The 20596-nt window shown below is 36.5% G+C and overlaps 1 protein-coding gene across 4 annotated transcripts in view; it reads right to left on the bottom strand.

Annotated features, from left to right (window-relative positions):
* Positions 1-20596, bottom strand: part of SLIT2 (slit guidance ligand 2) — a 328161-nt gene that overhangs the window by 120357 nt on the left and 187208 nt on the right. For all 4 annotated transcript variants that reach the window (XM_045573714.1, XM_045573712.1, XM_036419682.2 and 1 more), the window contains exons 6-7: positions 7975-8046; positions 2195-2266 (exon numbers count right to left, since the gene is read on the bottom strand). In XM_045573714.1, the coding sequence (XP_045429670.1) occupies positions 2195-2266; positions 7975-8046 (144 nt within the window). The remainder of the gene's footprint in view (positions 1-2194; positions 2267-7974; positions 8047-20596) is intronic.

Genomic DNA, 20596 nt, shown 5'->3' on the forward strand with positions numbered 1-20596 from the left:
CAGATTCGATCCTGATCAGGGTGAATATGGGAGGCACCTGAAGGACATTTCTTTCATATTAATGTTTCTTTCTCTCTCTCTCTCTCTCTCTCTCTCTCTCTCTCTCTCTCTCTCTCTCTCTCTCTTTCCTTTCGTCTCTCTAAAATTGATAAACATCTGCGGGTAAGGATTAAAATAGAAAACACTTCTTTCAGGGCTCTATTCTGATTTCCTTCTTTTCGTATAATATCAGAAAAAGGGATCAGCCGCATTTGGCTCTTGGGAACCTACCCTCAAAGAGTAGAAACTGGAATTAAAAGACATAAGTGGCTGGGAGTGAAGGAATTAAGTGAGCCCCCTCTGCGCTGGCAGGAATCCACACCCGACCGTGGATCCCTTCCAAGTGGCAAATAGCACTGTGCCATTAATAAAACATCAGATAAATGTATCCACTAAATTAGGTAAATGACTTCAAACTGGCTTTTATGTTTTTCTCAAACTAAAGAAAAGGACATCCAAAGCTATAAATCAAAGCATTGTTCCCAGAATCATCTATGGCATGGTAATACCATTTCAGCCCTTTTTAGCTGATGTGCTCAATTCTAACCCAATAACAGTAATGGATATTAAAACGGAACTCAGTCCAGAAAGATAATTGGACCATAAAAATGGAATTTCTAAGTAGCAATGATGATATAGAATAATGAAACAAGCAAAGCAAGGCAACAGAAAGTTAGATGGCTCTTTGACATTCTCCTTGAGCTTGTAGATATGGAAGAGCCTTGAATGAAAACTAGACAGCACACTGCAAAAGCTACATTGTGGGGAAGGTGGGCAACCTGGCTCAGTCTGCGTGGGAGTCAGAGAGGCATCCTTTGGAAGCCAGGTGGCACATCCCACATCATCATTCTCTAAACATTTTCATCGGAACCACGCCCAGTACGAGGTTCAGTTACAAGGGCACCCAAGATATACGAAAGGAAGATAAAAATGGAAAAGACTGATTAGTAAGACGGACTGTGGTGCATCTCTTCAGGAAAATGAGGCACTCTATCAAAAATGCAGATGATGGCTGAGTTTACAGCTTGAGTGGCTTTATTTTGCAGAGAAGAAAGGCCAATCAAATTGTTCTTTAAAAATTAAATTTAATGAGAAACCAATTTCATTAAATATAGTTTGAGGGAACGGGCTGTTCATTTGGACAGATTAGTCTCAATCTGATAGCCCCGAGGAAACAGTGTTTAGTTATATGCGCGTACTTTCAGAATTCTTTTCTTTTGCTAAATGATATTCCAAGGAAATTATAAAGATGGAACATTATATACAGAGATACACTTTCGTAAGAAAAAAAGTGACATTAAGATTGATATTGCCTAATTATTAAAAATCTGACAACTCAATTGATTTTTATTAAAACATAAAATAAATGTTTCCAGTTACCAGCTGTTATAAAATAAAAAACATATTTTGAAAAGCCAGTAAAAATATATGTCCCCTATTTAAGAACACATACTTTTCCAAAAAGTCCCATGCTTTGGTTATGTTTCTGGCTATTTCTCACATAATTGTATATAATACAGCTTTTTTGTAGGTCAAGGTGATTCTGAAACTGAGTTCAAATGAGATTCATCTCTGAAAATGCTTGAATAAATATCCCCACCCTGGGCTTAAGGATTAATTTTTCTCCAAGAAAAAAAAAATCACATAGTTATAGCAAATACTTTATTAGAGAACCTTTTAATTCACCTAAAATATTGTAATGTCCCTCTGTAACCCCTGAAAAGATACTTTTAAAGAGAAATGCTGACACAACCTTAATTATAGAACCACTAGGAGGGGATGCTGTAATTTTATGTTACAAAGAATGTTGGAGAGCTAGTTTAGCTTTATTAGGTCTGCTTGACATCCAGTAATAAAAACATAAAGATTTATAATTTATCATTTCTGACAGCCAATCAAGGAGTCTTCCATTTCTTAATGAAATGTGACCTCCACAATAGCTCAAAGTAAACTTCCCAGAACACATCTCATTTAAAATAGAGCTTTCAAGTTTTCAGAATAATTTACTTAACTATCATTTCTGGAACTTTAATAAAACCAGTGCTCTCCTTGTCTACACCATAATGAACTACTGGTTCTTTGCTTACTAAAAATAGGACTCAAGGGGCATCCTTAATTGATTAGATTGACCTATATATATCTTGTGACTACTTACAAAGTCCTAAGCTTAGGCATATGGTTGAAACTCGCCACAGAAAGTCTGGTGATGTTGTTATTGTTGAGAGTGCTGTAGAATAAAAGAAAATAATTAAAGACTTCAGATAGGAAATAATCATTCTATATATGAAAGTAAAGTAAACTTGTAGTGATTATGTTTATATAAAACAACTACCTCATTGAGATGGCATAGAGAATGTACTATATTATAAACAAGATGATAAATAAGTGATAGTATATTTTAACGTAGCAGTATGCATTCAGGTTTACAAAATATTTATTACAAATGTATGGCATTAGACACAGTACCTTCACTATTTCTATGTTGCTTGATGACCTGTACCTGCATGCATGTCTGTTTATGACAAACACGCCTGAGACAGTCACAATTGGAAACATTAAGTAGTCACGTTTCCTTAGAGAAGTGTCATGTGTAATTATTGCCCGGTGAGTAAATGAACATATTTGAAAGCTCCAACTGAAATCTCATAGCAATGTCACAGAGTCGTTTCTGTCAGATCCTGAAGCACATCCTGCTGATTATTATTTATTGTAGTCATCAGCCACTGTAAATATCTGAGTAATAATAATGATTTCTATACGTGGTATTTCCTTTGGGTGGGGATGAAGTGACCTTCTGCAGCAGTATTTTAAAAGCTTAATATATTCTAACAGTTTTTATTTATTTAAATATATTTTATTGATTTTCTACAGAGAAGAAGGGGGAAGGATAAAGAGTTAGAAACATTGACCAGCTGCCTCCTGCACACTTCTCACTGGGGATGTGCCCACAACCAAGGTACATGCCCGTGACTGGAATTGAACCTTGGACCCTTCAGTCCGCAGGCTGACACTCTATCCACTGAAACAAACCTGTTAGGATTATTTTAACAGTTTTTAGCTGCAGCCACAGATACTATCCTTTTATTTTAGGGCTATGTGGTGATAATCATGGTTTCCTGAAACTAGACTAAGTAAGATGGGTTGTCATGGGAGATATGATGAAAATAAGCATAACTCTTGGCTAAAATTTTTCCTACTTTCCCCCTAACAAGCATTGTTAGTTTGTTATTATTATTTCTATTGCTACTGTGCCTCACTTATTCATCTAGTATTTCCTGAATGGCTCTTATTTTAATGACAAGATGGAATACCATAAAAATAAATCAGGCATAAAACCTGTCTGAAAATAGCAAATAGTCCAACTGGTGAAATGAATTACTCAAGCTGCAAAAACTTAGAACTCATAAAATGAAGAAAAGAATTCTTTTTTTCTCTCCCTCTCTCTCTTCAGAGAAGTCTGATTGTGACAAGAAAATGTGAAGACAGTTGTCCCAGAAGTGTCTGAGGACAGCGTGGAGACAGAGCATGACTCTAGCATCTAGTACAGTGTTGACTAAACAGGGCAAGTTGCTGATGGAGGCGAGGAAGATGAAATCAATAGTCCAGGTGGATACCTTTGATATTGGAGAAGGGTTGTAATTAGATGCTGCAAATTCACTTGCCTACAGAAGCCAGGCAGGGAACACACATGAGAGAAGCAGGCTGGATATATGAAAATAGGATGTGGAAGAGAGGAGGAGAGCAGTGGTGCACATCTGGGAAGCAGGAGGGCCCCGGAAAACTAGCGATGCCCTCTGTTGTAGAGTTAGTATCCAGCTCCAAGGGTCTATTGCTGCTGTAATGGAAGGCTGCTGAAGAATCTGATTTTCCCAAGAAACTCAAGTTCAAAATTTTTAGATTACTCCTCCGAATTTTTAATTGTAAATACCTGCAACCAACTCAAATATTTCCAAAAGTCCAAGGGCCAAGTCCGCTTGTGTGAAACAAAGTACATTCGTGGGGCCATGTAAAGCCAGCTAGTGGCTACAGTTGTTGAAGGTGGAATGCGGGGTGTTCTGGGGTTGAGGGATTAACTTAAACTTCTCAGCAAAGCAGGGCACAGCAGTTACACGTCTGGAAAATGCACTGACCCTCTTTGCTCTCCAGTTTTGCAATGTATGGGAAGATGTAAGAACTAATCCGAGTGATTTGAATTAAGTCACATAGCGGGGTACAAAAACAGACCACTTGATACAGGACCTAGAAAGCATTGAATGGGTCGGCCCATGCTCTCTAAAAGCCTGTAGCATTTTCCATGTACTCAAGTGAAATGAGATTTCTTTTCAAATGCCATTTAAATATACCCTTATGTTTGCACTAAAAGGTTTCACTTCTCAAAGGGATTTGCTTCCCAGTGACCCCCTTTTCCGCCCTAAAAATTGATGCTGACTTTCTATAGCAAAAAATCTCCAGAGTACACACCATGCTAAAATGTGACTTGGGGGATAAGGTATTTTTTTAAAAAGGTTTTTTTTTTTTTTTAAAGTAATTCAATGAGGTAGACACACATTAATTTGAAACTATAATTTCTTATGATGCCACTCAAAACAGAATTTAACTTATGCTGGTGGTTATCAATTTGAAGTCTTCTCTCAAAATGTTAGTTTGCATAATGCAACTGAAGAAATAAATTATCTTAGCATTTTTATTCAGTATCTATGTCGGCAAAGCAATTTTAAAACTGGTACCTGGTAATTGAGCAATACATGGAACCAATGAAACTATATTTAAAGATTAATAATAAATATGTATTAATTAGGTATAATGCTATGTTTATCCTATGGTCATGCTAAAGTCCATTTCTGTGTTCAGCTTCAAAATTCTCTCTTTGTAATGAGAATGTACTCTTGTACAAAGGACATCTTGGTGTTGGAAATATAAAATGTTAGCCTTGCTAATTATGTAGTTCCCTTTGGACTTACATCTTGACTTATTTTTTCTTATTCCCTTAGTGCCAGGCATAGGATTTGGCAGAGAACCTAATATTTAATGGATATGAATCACCGTGTTTCAATTAAATTAAATTATGTACATTCTACAGGAAAAAAAACAAAACTAAAACTAGCAACTGAAGAGATATATTTCACTTCTAGTCTAGCCTCTAAAGAAAAAGAAAACATTGATCTAGATTTAATTTTCAAAGTTATTTTGGGGTCAGTATCTTGATATTTAGAAAAAAAAATTCTATATCTTACCAACCAGAATTCCATAAAAGGCCATGAACATACAAATGATAAACTATCTACTTGCTTTCATCTACATAAATTTTCCCTTCTTGAACTTTATTCACTCTACCTAATCTAACAAATTTCCATCAATGGCCTTGGATCATCACTCACATATCTTCTTGTTTGGTCTCGGTATATTTAAACATTCACAAATAGTTCATTGAATTAAAATTTAAAAAAATCTAAAACACTGGGAACTTGAAATTGATGTATGTGCAAATTAATATCCCTTCACTATTCCCACATAGTGAGATAGTCTAATCTAAAGAGTTATGATTGGTAAAAATAAGTGAAACAGAAAAGAAACTTTCTGAAACCCTTTAGAAGTTAATTCAATAAAAAAGCTCCTGAGGAAATATTTATAATAGGTGAACTTCTCATTTACCTAAGCAGGTATTTGGGCTTGATGAATTTCAGTGGTTTCAGTACTTCATTCAATTTTTCCTTAAATTCATCAACTAATTTCTCTAAAGATTATATGAATTATAAAAATTTAAAAATTAATATATGGTAAAAGAATGTGTATTTGACTTCATATTTAAATCTTTTTAAAAGAAATGCATACTTTCTGTATTAGTTTATATATTCTTTTTTTTTTTTTTTTTTTGCAAACAAACTCAGTCCAATCTGTATCTTTTTGAGAAATACATATTAGGCCCCCAAAAGAGTTTTCAACAGTTTAGATTTCAATCTTAATTCCATAAACCATCAAATGTTTATTACTCTCTGATGTGGTTATGATAGGAGGTCTTTTCATGGTCACTTTTTAGATAGTTTGCTCACACGGCGCACACAATAAATGAGGTGACTGTGTTTTCATGAATTGACTGTTTCTGGAAGCAATTACATTAATTTACAATCAATAAGCAAATTAATAGTTATTGTATGAATTGGTAGCGGGATTGTAATGCCAAACACAGTGTTTGGCACATAGCAGGTTTTCTTTCTGACATATTCTCTCTCTCCATGTAAATATGTAAATATTTCAAAATACACATATTATTTGTATTCTTTCTGTCACTATGGAACACTAAACATATACTCAATATATTATATATACATTATTCCGTGTCTAATAAATATCTAAACTCTTAATAACAAAGTATATCATGAAATTTAAATTTGTCCAAAATACTCAGCAAAATTTCCACAAAATCATTGCTATCATTCATCTTCCTAGTTAGGAGCACTGTCAATTTATTTGGCTTTATCAGCTCTGCTGAATTAAATAATTCCTGCGGCAATCTCTTCAAATACAAAGTTTAGTGGTGTTGGCTACGGTCCTGACATCAGAGGACTATCATGAAACCATAGTTGTATCCTAATTATTCTGACTCTGAATTAGTAGCATCAGGGAGCTTCATATATTAAAACTGGCTCCAGAACACAATCTAATAGGTGGCCTTATGACTACACTGTGTATGATTAGCACTTTTAATATTTTTTCCTATAGAAAAAGTTAGGCTATTTTGAACCAAAACCAAGATGACTTCTCCTGTGGTTAGAAAACTTGTACTTCCATAAGCCTTTAAACATAATTTACAATAATGTCACATGATGCAGCTAAAAACTCTATTATTCAATTATTCACAATTAAAATCAAAATCATATAGAAAATATTGCTAAAAAAAAGTCATGTGATCGAAACATTACATTTTTTTTCAGAATTACATCCTGTTCCTCAAACTCAATTTATAAAGCAATGGAATCCTTTTTTATTTTTTTTTTTAGGTGGCTTTTATGATTCCTGGATAACTTTAACCAGCTGGACTAAAAATTCAAAACTTCTTCACATTTAATTCAATTTTGGATTTCTGCATAAATTGAGTCAGAGATAGATGAGAGCATAGAAAAACAGTGTATCTGGGGGAGAAATGTGTACATATATTTTAAAGCTGTAAAAAGCTTTCTTTGACTGGAAAAGAAATCCATAAATGGACAGGCGGTTTCCCTTGCTTTAGGAACTCTAGTTGTCATTAAAATTATTTTTATTATAATCAGTCATTTAATTTAAATCAGGTTACTAAGTCAAGGATCTGTAGAGATTACTCAGTTGCTTCTAACCAATTTAGCCAGTCGCGTTAGCCCATATGGTTCAGACCTATGAGTTGTGCTTTACTAAGTCAGTAATGAAGACTTGACTGGACCTATTGGCCACTCATTAAAATCAGAATGTCAATTTCAAAAGAACCTTACAAAAACGATATCAAGTGATCTGGTGAAAAAGGACATTTTACAGCGAGAAAAACATCTTTCTTTCCATTGCATAGCAGCTACAACATATACCCAGGTATCAGCTACTCAGGTTTATATTTTTGTTGTGCCTTTTCCTATACAACTGATGTTATCTTATGACTTAGCAATCCTAGGAATTCCCACAAATCCCGTGAATAAGAATAGTTTATCATAAGCAGAGACACTTCAAGGACATTACGTGTGCACATTTGCGTGTCCCTCTTACATGGTCAATGTTACCTTAACATATAGCTCTGCATACGATTTTACACACACACACATTTGGACTCTTCCCTGTTTTCACCGTGAGTTAGTAAGGCATCTCTTTAGGAGACCATTCTGACCCCGGGTTTTAAGCTGACAGATAAGCTTCCACATTAGCATCCCCCGGACACAAAGCTCCAGTGAGGAGTAAGAAATCAGAGACACTTACAGCACTTCCAGGTCCCGGAGAGCCCTGAACGCCCCATCTTCGATACAGCTGATCTGGTTGTAATCCAGCTGCCTGTGAAACGGAGGGAAGAATGTGCGTAAAAGGCTGAAGACTTGCAGGGTGAGGGGAAGGGAGTCTCTTCAAGGGTCTAGGAAAGCCCTGCCTGCAGGGACCGAAATGCTTTCCCGGACACACTCCTCTGCTGAAGAATGTCACGAGCCATGCTGGCCTCCATGCTGCCACTGAAATCTCTTTTTGTTCTGAACTGTCTGTGCAAATAGCAGCCCTTGGAAGGCTCCTGTAAATAATAACTGCACCTTATATTAAATGCCATAGGAATGCAATTTCATTACATCAAGAAAAGCTATCCATTAAGGGCTTTCAGCGTCATCTTGCTGAAACAATTTCATTAAGGTAAAGGACTGTAAATCACTTAATGTCACACGCACCCCCTCAGTGACCTAACGGAATCCATTTATCAGAGGAGCCCAGCTGCATGTTAATTTCACTATCCTTGGCAAGGAAAGAGCGAGAGTACTTTTAGATTTTTTTTTCTCCCTTTAAAAGCAGTTTTCCTTCGAGAACTCCAAATCAAGAAAGAGAAATGAGGTCCCATATGTCTTCCCGCAGTCCCAACCAGGAATCTACGTAGCAAGCCAGCGGTTGTGCTATTTTAAGCTGCACGATGCTCATAATTTGCATTGTTTATCATTCTATGCGAATCCCCTGCCCTGTAAACACGGCATACTTTTCTGAGAGGGACCGTCCTGAGTGATCCCACTCTCCAGGAAGGAAGTGTTTACAATATTAGGAAATCGATCACCATTTTTGTTTTTCTCAAAGATGTTTCTTTCAGCCTAAACCGATACAAAACATAGACTGCAGCAGCATCCTGAAAACACTACCTATACCTAAGGTGAAAAGTTAAAAGGCTGTATCAGCTCCTCGTAAATAACCCAAAATTGAACCAAATGAATCTTTTCTTGTGGTTTGTACAAGTTCAAAGATTGGAGGGGGGAAAAAAATAATAGGCTGCTCCAAACTTGGTTAAGTCTGCTTTTTCCTGCCACTTGTTTTTGGAATTAAAACTTCCTTATTGACAACACAAAGGAATTTACTTGGTTAAAAAGAATGGTTAAGTAGTAAATCCTACCTGTTCTATTCTTTCTTTCCCCCCCCCCCCTCTCTCTAATAAGCAGTGTTTAAATCTAGTAGCTTGGTGCTTAGCGATATTATTATTCCAGCGAAGGGAAAGTATTGCAATGTTGCACTCAGGATAGAAGCAGGATGTTTGATGAAATAATCAGAGGGGCTGTCAGCTCCACGTGAAGCTGTGCAGGGGCAGGACTGTGATCAGAGTACGATGCCTCTTGTCCTTGTTCCCGGCTCAAAACTCATCCAAAGGGCCAATTCATATCTGAGGTCTGTTCTTACAACAACTGTTTCAACATTCCCACAGAATCACCGTTTCTCTCATAAAACGACTGGGGGCGGAAAGGTGCAAGGAGCGAATCCGGAGGGGCCTCTTTGAATTCCTCACTTTGGAAATTATGTACCTCCAGAATGTCTCATGAAATATGCATCTCATTTCACGAAGGTCTCCAGGGGACAAGATCATACAGGAGGCTCTCTGGATGTCTTGCAAACGGTACAATCTAGGGCATGCCATATTAAAAAGCAGGCAAACTCCGGAGAAGATGCAATTTTATTGCTTTTGTCAATGAAGGCTTCCCCCAAATAACAGCCTCCATTCATGCTGCTGTGATAGCCCAAAGCATTCCACTTATTGGGAAGTAATGCAGAAGTATGATTTTATCTTCAAGAAGATTGTAGAAGACCCAGGATACAATACAGCGGCTACAGTTCCAAGGAAACACATTCTCGAGCCCGTTTGATTTTTACAGATTAAATTCATTTAACAATGAAGTGAATAACCTTTTTATTTTAAAGCACTAAATATATATCTGCACGACGATTCTCTAACCTCCCGGACGATTCATCAAAGCCATTTAAGAGAGGACAATGGCAAGAAGTGTTACCCTTGACACACGACAAAAGAGAAATTGTTTCCAGACAAATTGGCAAAATCTTTTAATGCTCTCAAATTTGCCTAATGCAGTCCCCAGGTTAATCTGTAAAAGGGTGAGCGGTACGTTTGCCCATAGCTTAATATCCTTAGCTGTCAAAGTATAAATCAGTGCTGACAAAGCTTCTTTTAAATCATGCACACGATCCACAAAGGGGGGCCAGCGCACTGGCAGGCACTCCAGCAAACCCTGTCTTGCAAGAACCAAAAGGCAGGCTATCTCCTGTCTCCCACCAGACACTAGGACCCGGCAGGGAACTTTGCTCATTTCACCTCTGGGTCACATGCTTCCGACTCCTAACAGAAATCTTAGCACTTATTGGTGCTAAAACGTGAAGACTATTTGGCTCTCACAGGGCCGGAGGTTTCCTTAAAAGTTCTCTGGTCACCATCCTATCTCTGTCCACCTGTCTTCGGAGAACAAAGTTACTTTATAAAAATGTGACCTGTGCCTGGACAATCGAAATAAAAATGAATCATGTATTCATCAGCTGGTGGATTTTATTCTACTCCAAGGAAATGTTTATGGAAATAGCTGGGCCCGCATGACTGCTCATGAGAAAGTCTGCATAAACTTCCATTTGTCTGCATAGGGTTCAAGATAAACAGTGTCAAAAGTATGCAATGGTGTAATTTATTTCAGGGGTTCTGGACTATTTTTCTGCACCTCGTTTTTCTCGACGGGCTCACTCCCTTCTCCACTACCTCTCAAAGCCTGGGCACTTGTGCTTTCTGTAAACAGAAAAGGATTTGTTTTCAGCCATGCATTTGGAGACAGGCAGCCCGTGTAGACGAGGTTTCTGCTTGTGCCGTGAAATTACTTTGAATTAAGGAATTAGTAAGAGGACTGCCCCCCCCACCCCCCCGCCCGCTTCTTCTCTAAAAAGTAGTCTCAACTGCCCTAGCTGGTTTTGCTCAGTGCTTAGAGCATCGGCTCACGGACCGAGGGTCCCAGTTTGATTCCTGTCAAGGGTCAAGGTCATATACTTAGGTTGTAGGTTCCATCCCTGGCCCAGTGGGGGCTTTTGAGGGAGGCAACTAATTGATGTGTCTCTCTCATTTCAATGTTTCTTTCTCTCTCCGTCTCTTCCATTCTCTAAAAAATCAATGGGAAAAATATCCTCAGGGAAGGATTAACAAACAAACAAACAAACAATAACAACAACAAAAAGTAATGTCACCACTGTTCAGCCAAAGTGGACATCTGTTAATTTGGGGATGTTAAGAGCACTAAGCACTCTGGGATGGCTTTAGGATGATTTCCTGGCATAGGGGCCACTTTCATGCAGGAGGCAAACCACCACTTTCCTGACTTTCTGAGAAGAATAACATAGTCTAGACGGCACTGCCAGTAGCTTCTTTCAGACCTTCAGCTGACATGTGCTAGCACAGAGCTTTGTATCTTTTTATTCTTCTACCTCCAACCCCTTTCTGTTTAAATTCCACGTCTCCTCTCTATCTGATCCTTCACAGCCCTGGTCTGTAGTGTATTTTGATGCATTTGCTTTAACTTTAATTTCATTAAAAAATGATGACATTACAGTGAATAGAGAACCTTCAGGACCTCTTTGTCACCAACCTTCTATGATTCTCTTCCGTGACAATGCCTCTCCTGTGCTCTAAATAACTCTGGACGCCCGTTTTCCCCTCGTCCTGCTAAAGTTAGCCGCAGACAACGCACCGTCTTTATTTAGAGATGGAACTCTCTGTGCCTCACAAACAACCTATTTCCAAAGCCGATCTGATATTTATAACACCGAAAATAATTTAGCCTAGTTTCAGATTTTGATCAATTCTAGATATGAGAGACGATATATTACGTTGCTAAATATACGTTTTAAAAATAGCTATATTAAATGGCACAAAGATAAACCGTTGCTAACTTGGCATTCTGAAATGTAGTGGGAGATGCTGTATTCTGTTACTTTTAAGCGTTTCTCAGGGATTCCTTTTTAAATTTTTCTAAGTTTGAATAGCGTGCTATGTTTGAGTTATATGTATAAAACTTTCCTTCCTAAATTAACCTCAGTTCGTTTTTTTCCTTACCCATAGAAAATTCATATTTCACTTCAATATCTTATTACTAATCGATTTTTGAAAGAATTAGAACATAAACTATTCTTAACTCTGAAACAATAGTGAACATAAAATATCTCTAATAATTTCTAAGTCAGTCAGGTTCCCTCAATATCTCAAAATAAATTATTATGCCTTTGCTCTGGTTTTTCATGTATCTTTTTTTTTTTAAGTTATAGAAAATACATGATCCGTTCATATTCATATGACTATTGTAAGATGGCGAACTCCAAGATTTTAGCTGACTTAAATTTTGCTATTTAGGAACAAAGGTGATGAAGCACATAAATTAACCCATTGTATGCCATAAGTGTCTGTAGACAGAAGAGGCAGACCATCCCCACACGCCACATGCACCTATAAAAAAAAAATGTTTTTCCTAAGTGGCAGCCCTGACCAACTTTAAAATCATTTTTCATGAGAATTTTCAGCTGAAAATATTTAAGAACATCCAAATTGTGATTGATATATTTATTTTTATAATATTCATTGCAAAATGATTTTTAAAATTAAATTCAAAATATTGTGGTGTGTGGGATGGTTTCCATTTTGGACACGTGGCAGTTATCTGGTGAAGTAGGAGAAAAAGAAAAAATACTGTTAAGGGTCAAGGATATTGGCATTGACCTGTTCTATTTTTTTGCCCCTCGTATGTATAAAATACAAGCCAGAGAGTGCCTAAACATATCAATCTCATACAAATAACAATTGTTTAAGAACTACTCTAAGATTTAAGTTATAATTAATTAAGTTATAATAATGATCTAAATTGATCCATATAAATGAACACCCTAGACAGAAGTTTCAGTGACTCTATCTTTTACCTCAGCATAAAAGCACATGTGAGTTAACCTGGTTATTAGTAAAAAATAATAATAATAATAAAATAACCAACGTAAGGACCATTCTGAGGAATGCAAAACAACTATCATTATTTATGAAATTAACCTTTTTTGCAATCTTTCAAACAACATTCTGTGCTTTATTTTGTTTTCCATAGGAATAAAGAATTAAAGTTTTTATTGAAATAATCTATGGTGTGAAGGTATATCCAATTGTTAATTGTTGGGAGGAAACAAAGGTAGCTTTAAGAGAGATGGAAACAAAAATAAATTAAAGACAACCAAGTTGACCTTCATGTTCTGGTAACTCTAAGCAAAATAATCAAAGGGAGTGGAAACTGAAATTGACTATAACTGCGGCCAGTTGTGATTAACAAACACTTGATCTGGTTCAAAAGACTCACAGAGACATTGGTTCCAAGCCAAACTGTGTACCTAACCCTGCAATTTTCAACCTTCTTCATCTCATGGCACAGATAAACTAATTACTAAAGTTCTGAGGTATAGCATAAATATATATATATATATTGCTGCTCTAATGAAAAATTACATTATTATTAATTTTTAATCCTCGACTGAGGATATGTTGTTTATTGACTTTTTTTTTTTCGAGGGAAAGAAACATTGATACACATCCTGATTAGGAATCAAACTTGCAACTTTTTGGTGCACAGAATATGCTTTAACCAACTGAGTGAACTGGTCATGGCAATTGTGCAATTGTGTATAAATAAAAACTAGGTATAATTTTGATTCTTTTACATGGGACTGGTATTATTGTGTTGGCTGTTGTCATTTTTTCGGTTGATAATCCAGGGGAAAGAAGTCAGTGCCCCTGACTAAATAATCAGATAGTGCATGTTTTAAAAACTCTTGTGGCACACAGGTTAAAAATAGCTGGCCTAAACCCATGTGGCATCACCAGTCAGGCTTCCAGGCAAGGACTGTTATTATTGCAATACAGGCACAATGGAATTATTCGACCAATAAAACATAATAGACTTTTAAATGTCTTAATCCTATAAACAAACAGTAGAAGCACATTTGAAGGACTATTTGAAACCAGGGATGTTTAAGCATAGGCATTCTGAACAGCACCAAATATCAAGGACCACTTAGCATGGATCAAATGTTGGCTGAATGCTTTGGACAGGACCAGAGGTCCAACAAGGGTATTTACTCAATGCACAGCAATTGGCAGCGACTGTATATGTACCATCTCATTAGTCCTTGTAACACCTTCAAATAAAAGGTAAATATTATCATCTTGATTTTATTAGTGAGAAGCTGAGGTTCATAGACTTCAATAACTTATTAAACGTAGTTAGTAAAAAGTTGGTGAAGTCTTGATTCAAATTTAAACTTATGTACATTTGAAACCCTCACTCAGTAATAAGTGGCTAGGGTCACAGATTCAGGAGCTACTCATTCTGAAAGTGGGAAAGTGGGGAGGGGCCTCAATGATATCTCTGATGACCAAGTTTCAAGGGAGAAGCCAGCAAATGAAGAGAGGTAAACAAAATCTGAGAAAGACATTGCAGTAGGCTGAAGTAAGCATGTGTGAGGGTTGGAAAAATCCTGATCCTTAAAGATCTGGCAGATTCCAGGAAGACAAAAAATAAAAACAGCACTCCTTATGATGGAGATTGGCACAATCAAAGAGCAGTTTTAACACAGGCATTACAATGATTACAGTGAATGTTCTCTAGAGAGAGGCCATTTTGGGCTTGAGCAAAGAGCTAGTGTGCAGATTAAGTGGGAGAGAGGGCTGGGAATCTGGATGGATGTCAGTTATGAGCAGTTAGATTGTCTAAACCACATGTGTCAAACACAAGGCCCGCGGGCCAAATCCGTCCCGCCAGGCCTTGCAATGTGGCCCGCACCGCGCTGTCATCACTGCACTCCGCTGCGTTTCCATCACAATGACAGTTTATGACTGTTCAGTAAACCATTCGGCCCGCGATTTAGGCTGGATTTTAGATTTTGGCCCCTTCTCTGATTGAGTTCGACACCCCTAGTCTAAACAGACCAGCTGCAATGACATTTCATAACAATCACTTATTTCTCAGGGAAGAGTCTATATTCCTATAGACCCCGCAGAACTATGGCAATACTCTTACGTGTCCATAAGTCTGCTGCAATAACAAAGTGTTTTTTTTAATATAAACTAAATGATTTTTAATGAATTTTTATTGATTTCAAAGAGGAAGGAAGAGGGAGAGAGAGACAGAAACATCAATGTTGAGAGAGAACAATTGAATGTACCCCACTGGAGATCAAGCCCACAACCCGGGTATCTGCCCTGACCAGGAATGGAACTGAGACTTCCTGGTTCATAGGTCGAAGTTCAAGCACTGAGCCACACTGGCCAGGCAATACACTGAATGATTTTAAACCAGATAATGATGGGATGAAAAATAACGCTTTGTAAAAATAAACCTGCCTGCAATCTTAAATTACCTAATGAGAACATGGAATGCAGATCAAAATTTAATTTGCAGGCCATTGAGTAGTATACAGATAGCAAAGAGAGGCTGGTCAGTGTTGAGGAATGTAGGGACCTAAAGGGCTGGCCTGTCTCCTGTACAACATAACACCACAGCAAAATGAGGCCAATTCTTATTTTGTACATATGTGAGTTGGATTCCCAATTAATCAGACATTCTTGTATTTTATTTGTTTTGGAAAGTGTTTATGAGGATGTAAATATTCATTGTTACATGAGAGAATGCCATCATCAACAAAAGCAAATTTGGAGAGGTTGTTGGTAGCACAGTTGAGCATAGTTGGGGATTATCACAGAATTCAGTGTGCTTTTAGATTGAGTATAAACCAGGAAAATTGCAGGACCACGGACAGTTCCCATGGACAGTTCTAGTGGCATCTTCCTGATATATTTCACATTCAAGAATCCAACAGCAGCTCTTTATCTCTTATGTCTATAGACAGCCTTCTGGGTGTTAAGGGGAGCTCTGGGCCTCATAATATAAAACTCAATTTACTCTATCTAAATGGAGAGTCATCTCTATATGTTTGTTCAGATGGTTTTATGTCTCACTGAAGACCTGTGGCATCTAATCCAACGATAAGGACAGTAGACCCCTTGAAAGAGAAACTGATCTCCCCTTCTCAGTCTCATCTTATGGAAAACACTCTAGAAAAGAGCCGGGGTCTAATTTCAATTTGATGTCAGTAGATTTTATTTGTATGATAATTATTTAATAAGTATGTAAGTATGAAAAGCAACGTCTTGCCCTAAACATGTAAACTAGCTAATTAGAGTAGACATTTTACAATTCTGGCTTAAGTTATGTGACAAAGCTAAATTCAGTTTTGCATTTGTATGGAAAATATATAATACCAATATAAATCAACACTTCTGTTTGCCAAATCTTCTTATTGCCAATAATCATTGCAACTCAAATTGGGTAATTTGTTTCCTTAAATGCCATGGCCATACATATCTGTTTCCCAAATGATACATGACTTACTCAAAGAGAACCAAGCTAGATCCTCTTTAACGCAGGCCCTTGTCTATCAATTAATGCATGTTAAAAAAAAAGGGATAAATGTAATATTTTCCATAATATACTTTTTACCAAGAGGCAGTTTTCTTGGAAAATGATGGTAAGTTTACCATGTGGAGGGTTAATGGATTTGGGATAATGCAAGCAAATGGAAGGGAACGTATTTATTTACAAAGAGTGAAAAGTAAAGTTTCACTGGAACATGCTGTACATTTGGAGGAGGATGTACTGCAAAATGAAATTAGAAAAAAGGCAGGTGTGATTTATATTACACAGTATAGCAGAAATAATGCTTGTTGAAATTTAATTATTTTTAAGTATCCATCTTGAACTCACTAAATAAACTAATGGCAAAGTATGATAGTTTGCTTTTATGATATGAATAACAACTAGCAATATGCTTAATTTTAAAGTTTGTATATTTGTTCTTTTTTCATTTAAATCCTAGAATATCCATGACTTGGGGTGTTTTCTTATAAACACAAGAGATTTTGGAAGGATTTTTATACTCAGAAAGTACATGCTTAGAGAATAAGCTTACAAGGCTCAGCAATAAAGCAAGGTTTAATTTGAATATTCCCCTAAATTATTCAACATTATTCAATTAAATGAAAAAATCTCGTAAATCCTTGCTTAAAAAAAACACACAGTAGCATAATGTAACATGTCTTTGTATAAGATTTGATCAGAAGGCAGTGAAAGCTTTACTGGATCAGTGTTAAGTACATGAAATATATGCAAAATTGATTTTTAAAAAACTGGTATCAGCTGTGATTATCATTTTGGTGAGGCCTGGATTGGTAATGATATGGTATCAATACTTTAATTCATACTTGATTGGGGAGTTTGAAAACACAGATGTGAATCCTATGGAAAAGTGCTGCCAGGGACTATTAAAAACACTATAATTTAGGTGGTATTTTAATATGATCCTGTTATTCTCAGATCTTACCATCTAAAACATCAGGAAAAAGCAAGTGGTTTCTATTGCAGCCATAGAAACTTAGGTAATAAAATAAAATATAAAGAATTTTAATCCAGTTGAGGAATTAATAGCGAAATGCCAAAAGGGCATGGGAAGTCCAACCCGGAGATGCTGAAGAGCAAGATAAATGTCCCTCTGTCTGGCACGGTGTTCGTTTGGCTTGCCTGCAGGAAGAGGACTCAGACCCGCTAATCTGCAAAATTTCCACAGCATCAGTTTCATACTGTCCGGATGCTGCCTTGAGCACAGTTAGCCAATCCACCCGATTAAAGAAAGTCCTTCCAGTGAAAGTCTCCTAATAACTGGAATTTTCTCTGAATAAGACCTGGCTGTGGTAAATCCAATAAGCCCAATAACAGTGCCTCAGACTGGCTTTTAGTGCTAAACAAAATACCATCTTGATGCAACCTAAGCACATATTTCTCCTGTGTAACCTTCGTGTTTTTTCCTTTTTCACTGTCAATGACCCGGAACAGTAGCCATCCTGGTACCATACAGAATTGCATACCCTGGAATACAAATATGCCTGTACCTCTCCTTCCCACACTGACTATTACTATTATGAATGTCGATATCTTTGGCCTTTAGTGAGGCATTTCTTGATAATGTGTGGTTGTGCCTTTAATATTATCAATTCAAGTTTACCCTCATATTAAACATATTTTACCAGATATATTTTTAACTTTTAATGAGAAAACTGAACTTCAAATAAAGACCCATGAAACCAGACATTTTTTTGAACAATGTAGTTTGAACTATATTTTAATTACAAAAAACCTCTTTTCACAGTAAAATTCATGATTGTAGCTATGAGCCTAATGAAGTAAATAACCCTAAAAATGAATTGTGGTATTTCAACATTGCTCTGATGGTCTTTCCTGTTGTTACATGAAAGGCAGTAAAAGTAGTGGGAATAAATTCTTTGTATGGCCTCTTTAGTAAATTCTGACTTCCTCTATCCCACTCTTGCCACTACTTATGAATACAAACCAACCTCTCTGAAGATTCCTTTATATTTTCTTTATAAACTCTTTCCTACAGAATTCCCTAATAACTTCAAGCAATCCTTTTTAGCTCTTGTTCTCCTTAGCACCTATAGCACTTAATGTCAGCATCTTGGGTGAGTCATTCAGCACTTTCTGATATATTTTATTTTTCCATTCTGTAGTTCATGTCTAAATAATCCACAATAGACGTGGGTCTCTTATCCATTACTAATATTGCAAATGCCATGTTTTCTGTCTTCTTACTGTATCTTTTCCAAGGTTAACTTCTAGCCATTGATTAGTGAGTATTGGCAGAATGAAAATCACTCTATTTCATAGCATTTTACTGTTATAAACAGTCTTTTATATATCTTCCCCCCAATACTCACAACAAAACCAAGCAATCATTATGTTCATTTTATAAAAGTGAAAACTAAGGCTATATGAAGTTTACTAATTTGTCATAGCTACAAATCTAATAAATACCAAAAGATTCTGAGACTCCAGGACTAATTTCATCTCATGGAATACATAATAACTCTCTTTAATTTTGGTGTGGGTGGGGGATAATGCATATAGGGAAAAAATATTTTCCAAAATCGGACTAAGTCAATAATGCATTCCATTCAGCACACTGGTTAGCATCTCACTTTTTTGTTATCTCTAAACTTCTAAAATCATATTTTTTTAAGGATAAGTGAAGAGGACATTAGCAAGAATCTCACCATGACCTGCATCCTGTTCTAAACTGTATCCTTAAATTTGGCAGAAGGATTACTTATGGTCTTGGATTCCTTGAATATATTTCCTAAGAAGTAAAAGCCACCTGTTTTAAGGACTTAAAGATAATACTAGGGTAAGATTGTAAGTGCATTCCCAAAGGGTGGTCAACTGTAGCCATTACTATCCTTTTACAGTGACAAATAGGCAACTTGAGTAGGTGCTACATGGGATCTTTATGTTCCAACATAATATACAGAGGCAGTTTGGAACACTCTGCATCACTGAGTCTACAGGAAGACTTCCCTGAGTCCAAGCTAAAGAAGATAAAGAGAAAGCAAATAGAATCCTTTGAACATGTAAATACTCATAAATAACTACGGCCAGGATTTTAGTGGCTCTACACAGTTACACCCAGAAGCCTATATTTTTCTCTTTGCTTAAATGTGCACATGTACAATAGAAACTACACATTTAAAACAAAACCACTTACATCAGAGAGGATATATAGAAGCCAAGACATGTAGCATTATAAGCAGTCATCCTCTTTGACGAGGAAGAACATCTGTCTCACTTTCCCTATTGAAAAAAAATGTTGGATCCCACCATGGAGAATTCCAAATGGACATTAATTCTTGACACAGCCCCTGCCCTGTGTATGACCAGCTAAAAGTATGGAATTCCTGATAGTTAATCTCAGCACTCAGGGGCTTCTCTCCCCCTACATTTCAAGCTAATGCAAAGGACAAAGAAACATTTTATGCCCTCACTTTCACAGTCAACCCGAAACCATCATTTTCAAAGGATAACATGGTTTTTAAAAATGTATAAAATTATATACTGGCAATATTAGTATTGCCACTGAGATTTTAAATCCAATAAATATCATCAGAGCCACAGGCGCTTAGAACAAACATTTAAAGATTAATCAAGGGAACATACAGAAAGCAGTATTCTTTTTCTTGTTACTTTTAAAGAAGGTTATGCATATATTCTTCCATAAACATATGAAAGAAATAGATGTAAGAAAAATATTCACACAAAGGGAAATGCATAATTTTTCTCCTCTCACATTGTTGGTGTTTGATGAAAATGGTGATCTAAAAGCTATTTTAGAAAGCTATATCTCTAGGCTGCAGGTATCTCTAAACAGAAAATATTATCTATTCTTTCTGGAAAATACACTTTATAGTCTGCATATCCAATAAACACCAGTAACAACTTAAAAGGGAGTTATTGAAATAAGATGACAGTAAAAGGCAGAAAATACATTGCAAATACCTTTTAATCAAATCACTTCTCTGATTTAACAAGATTCATCACAAGGTTTGAAGAATGAATTTGATAACAAGTTCAGATTCAAGACATCTAAATGAGAATTCTTTCCAATAATTTGTGAA

Source organism: Pipistrellus kuhlii, unplaced genomic scaffold (assembly GCF_014108245.1).
Source record: "Pipistrellus kuhlii isolate mPipKuh1 unplaced genomic scaffold, mPipKuh1.p scaffold_m20_p_1, whole genome shotgun sequence".
NCBI lineage: Eukaryota > Metazoa > Chordata > Mammalia > Chiroptera > Vespertilionidae > Pipistrellus > Pipistrellus kuhlii.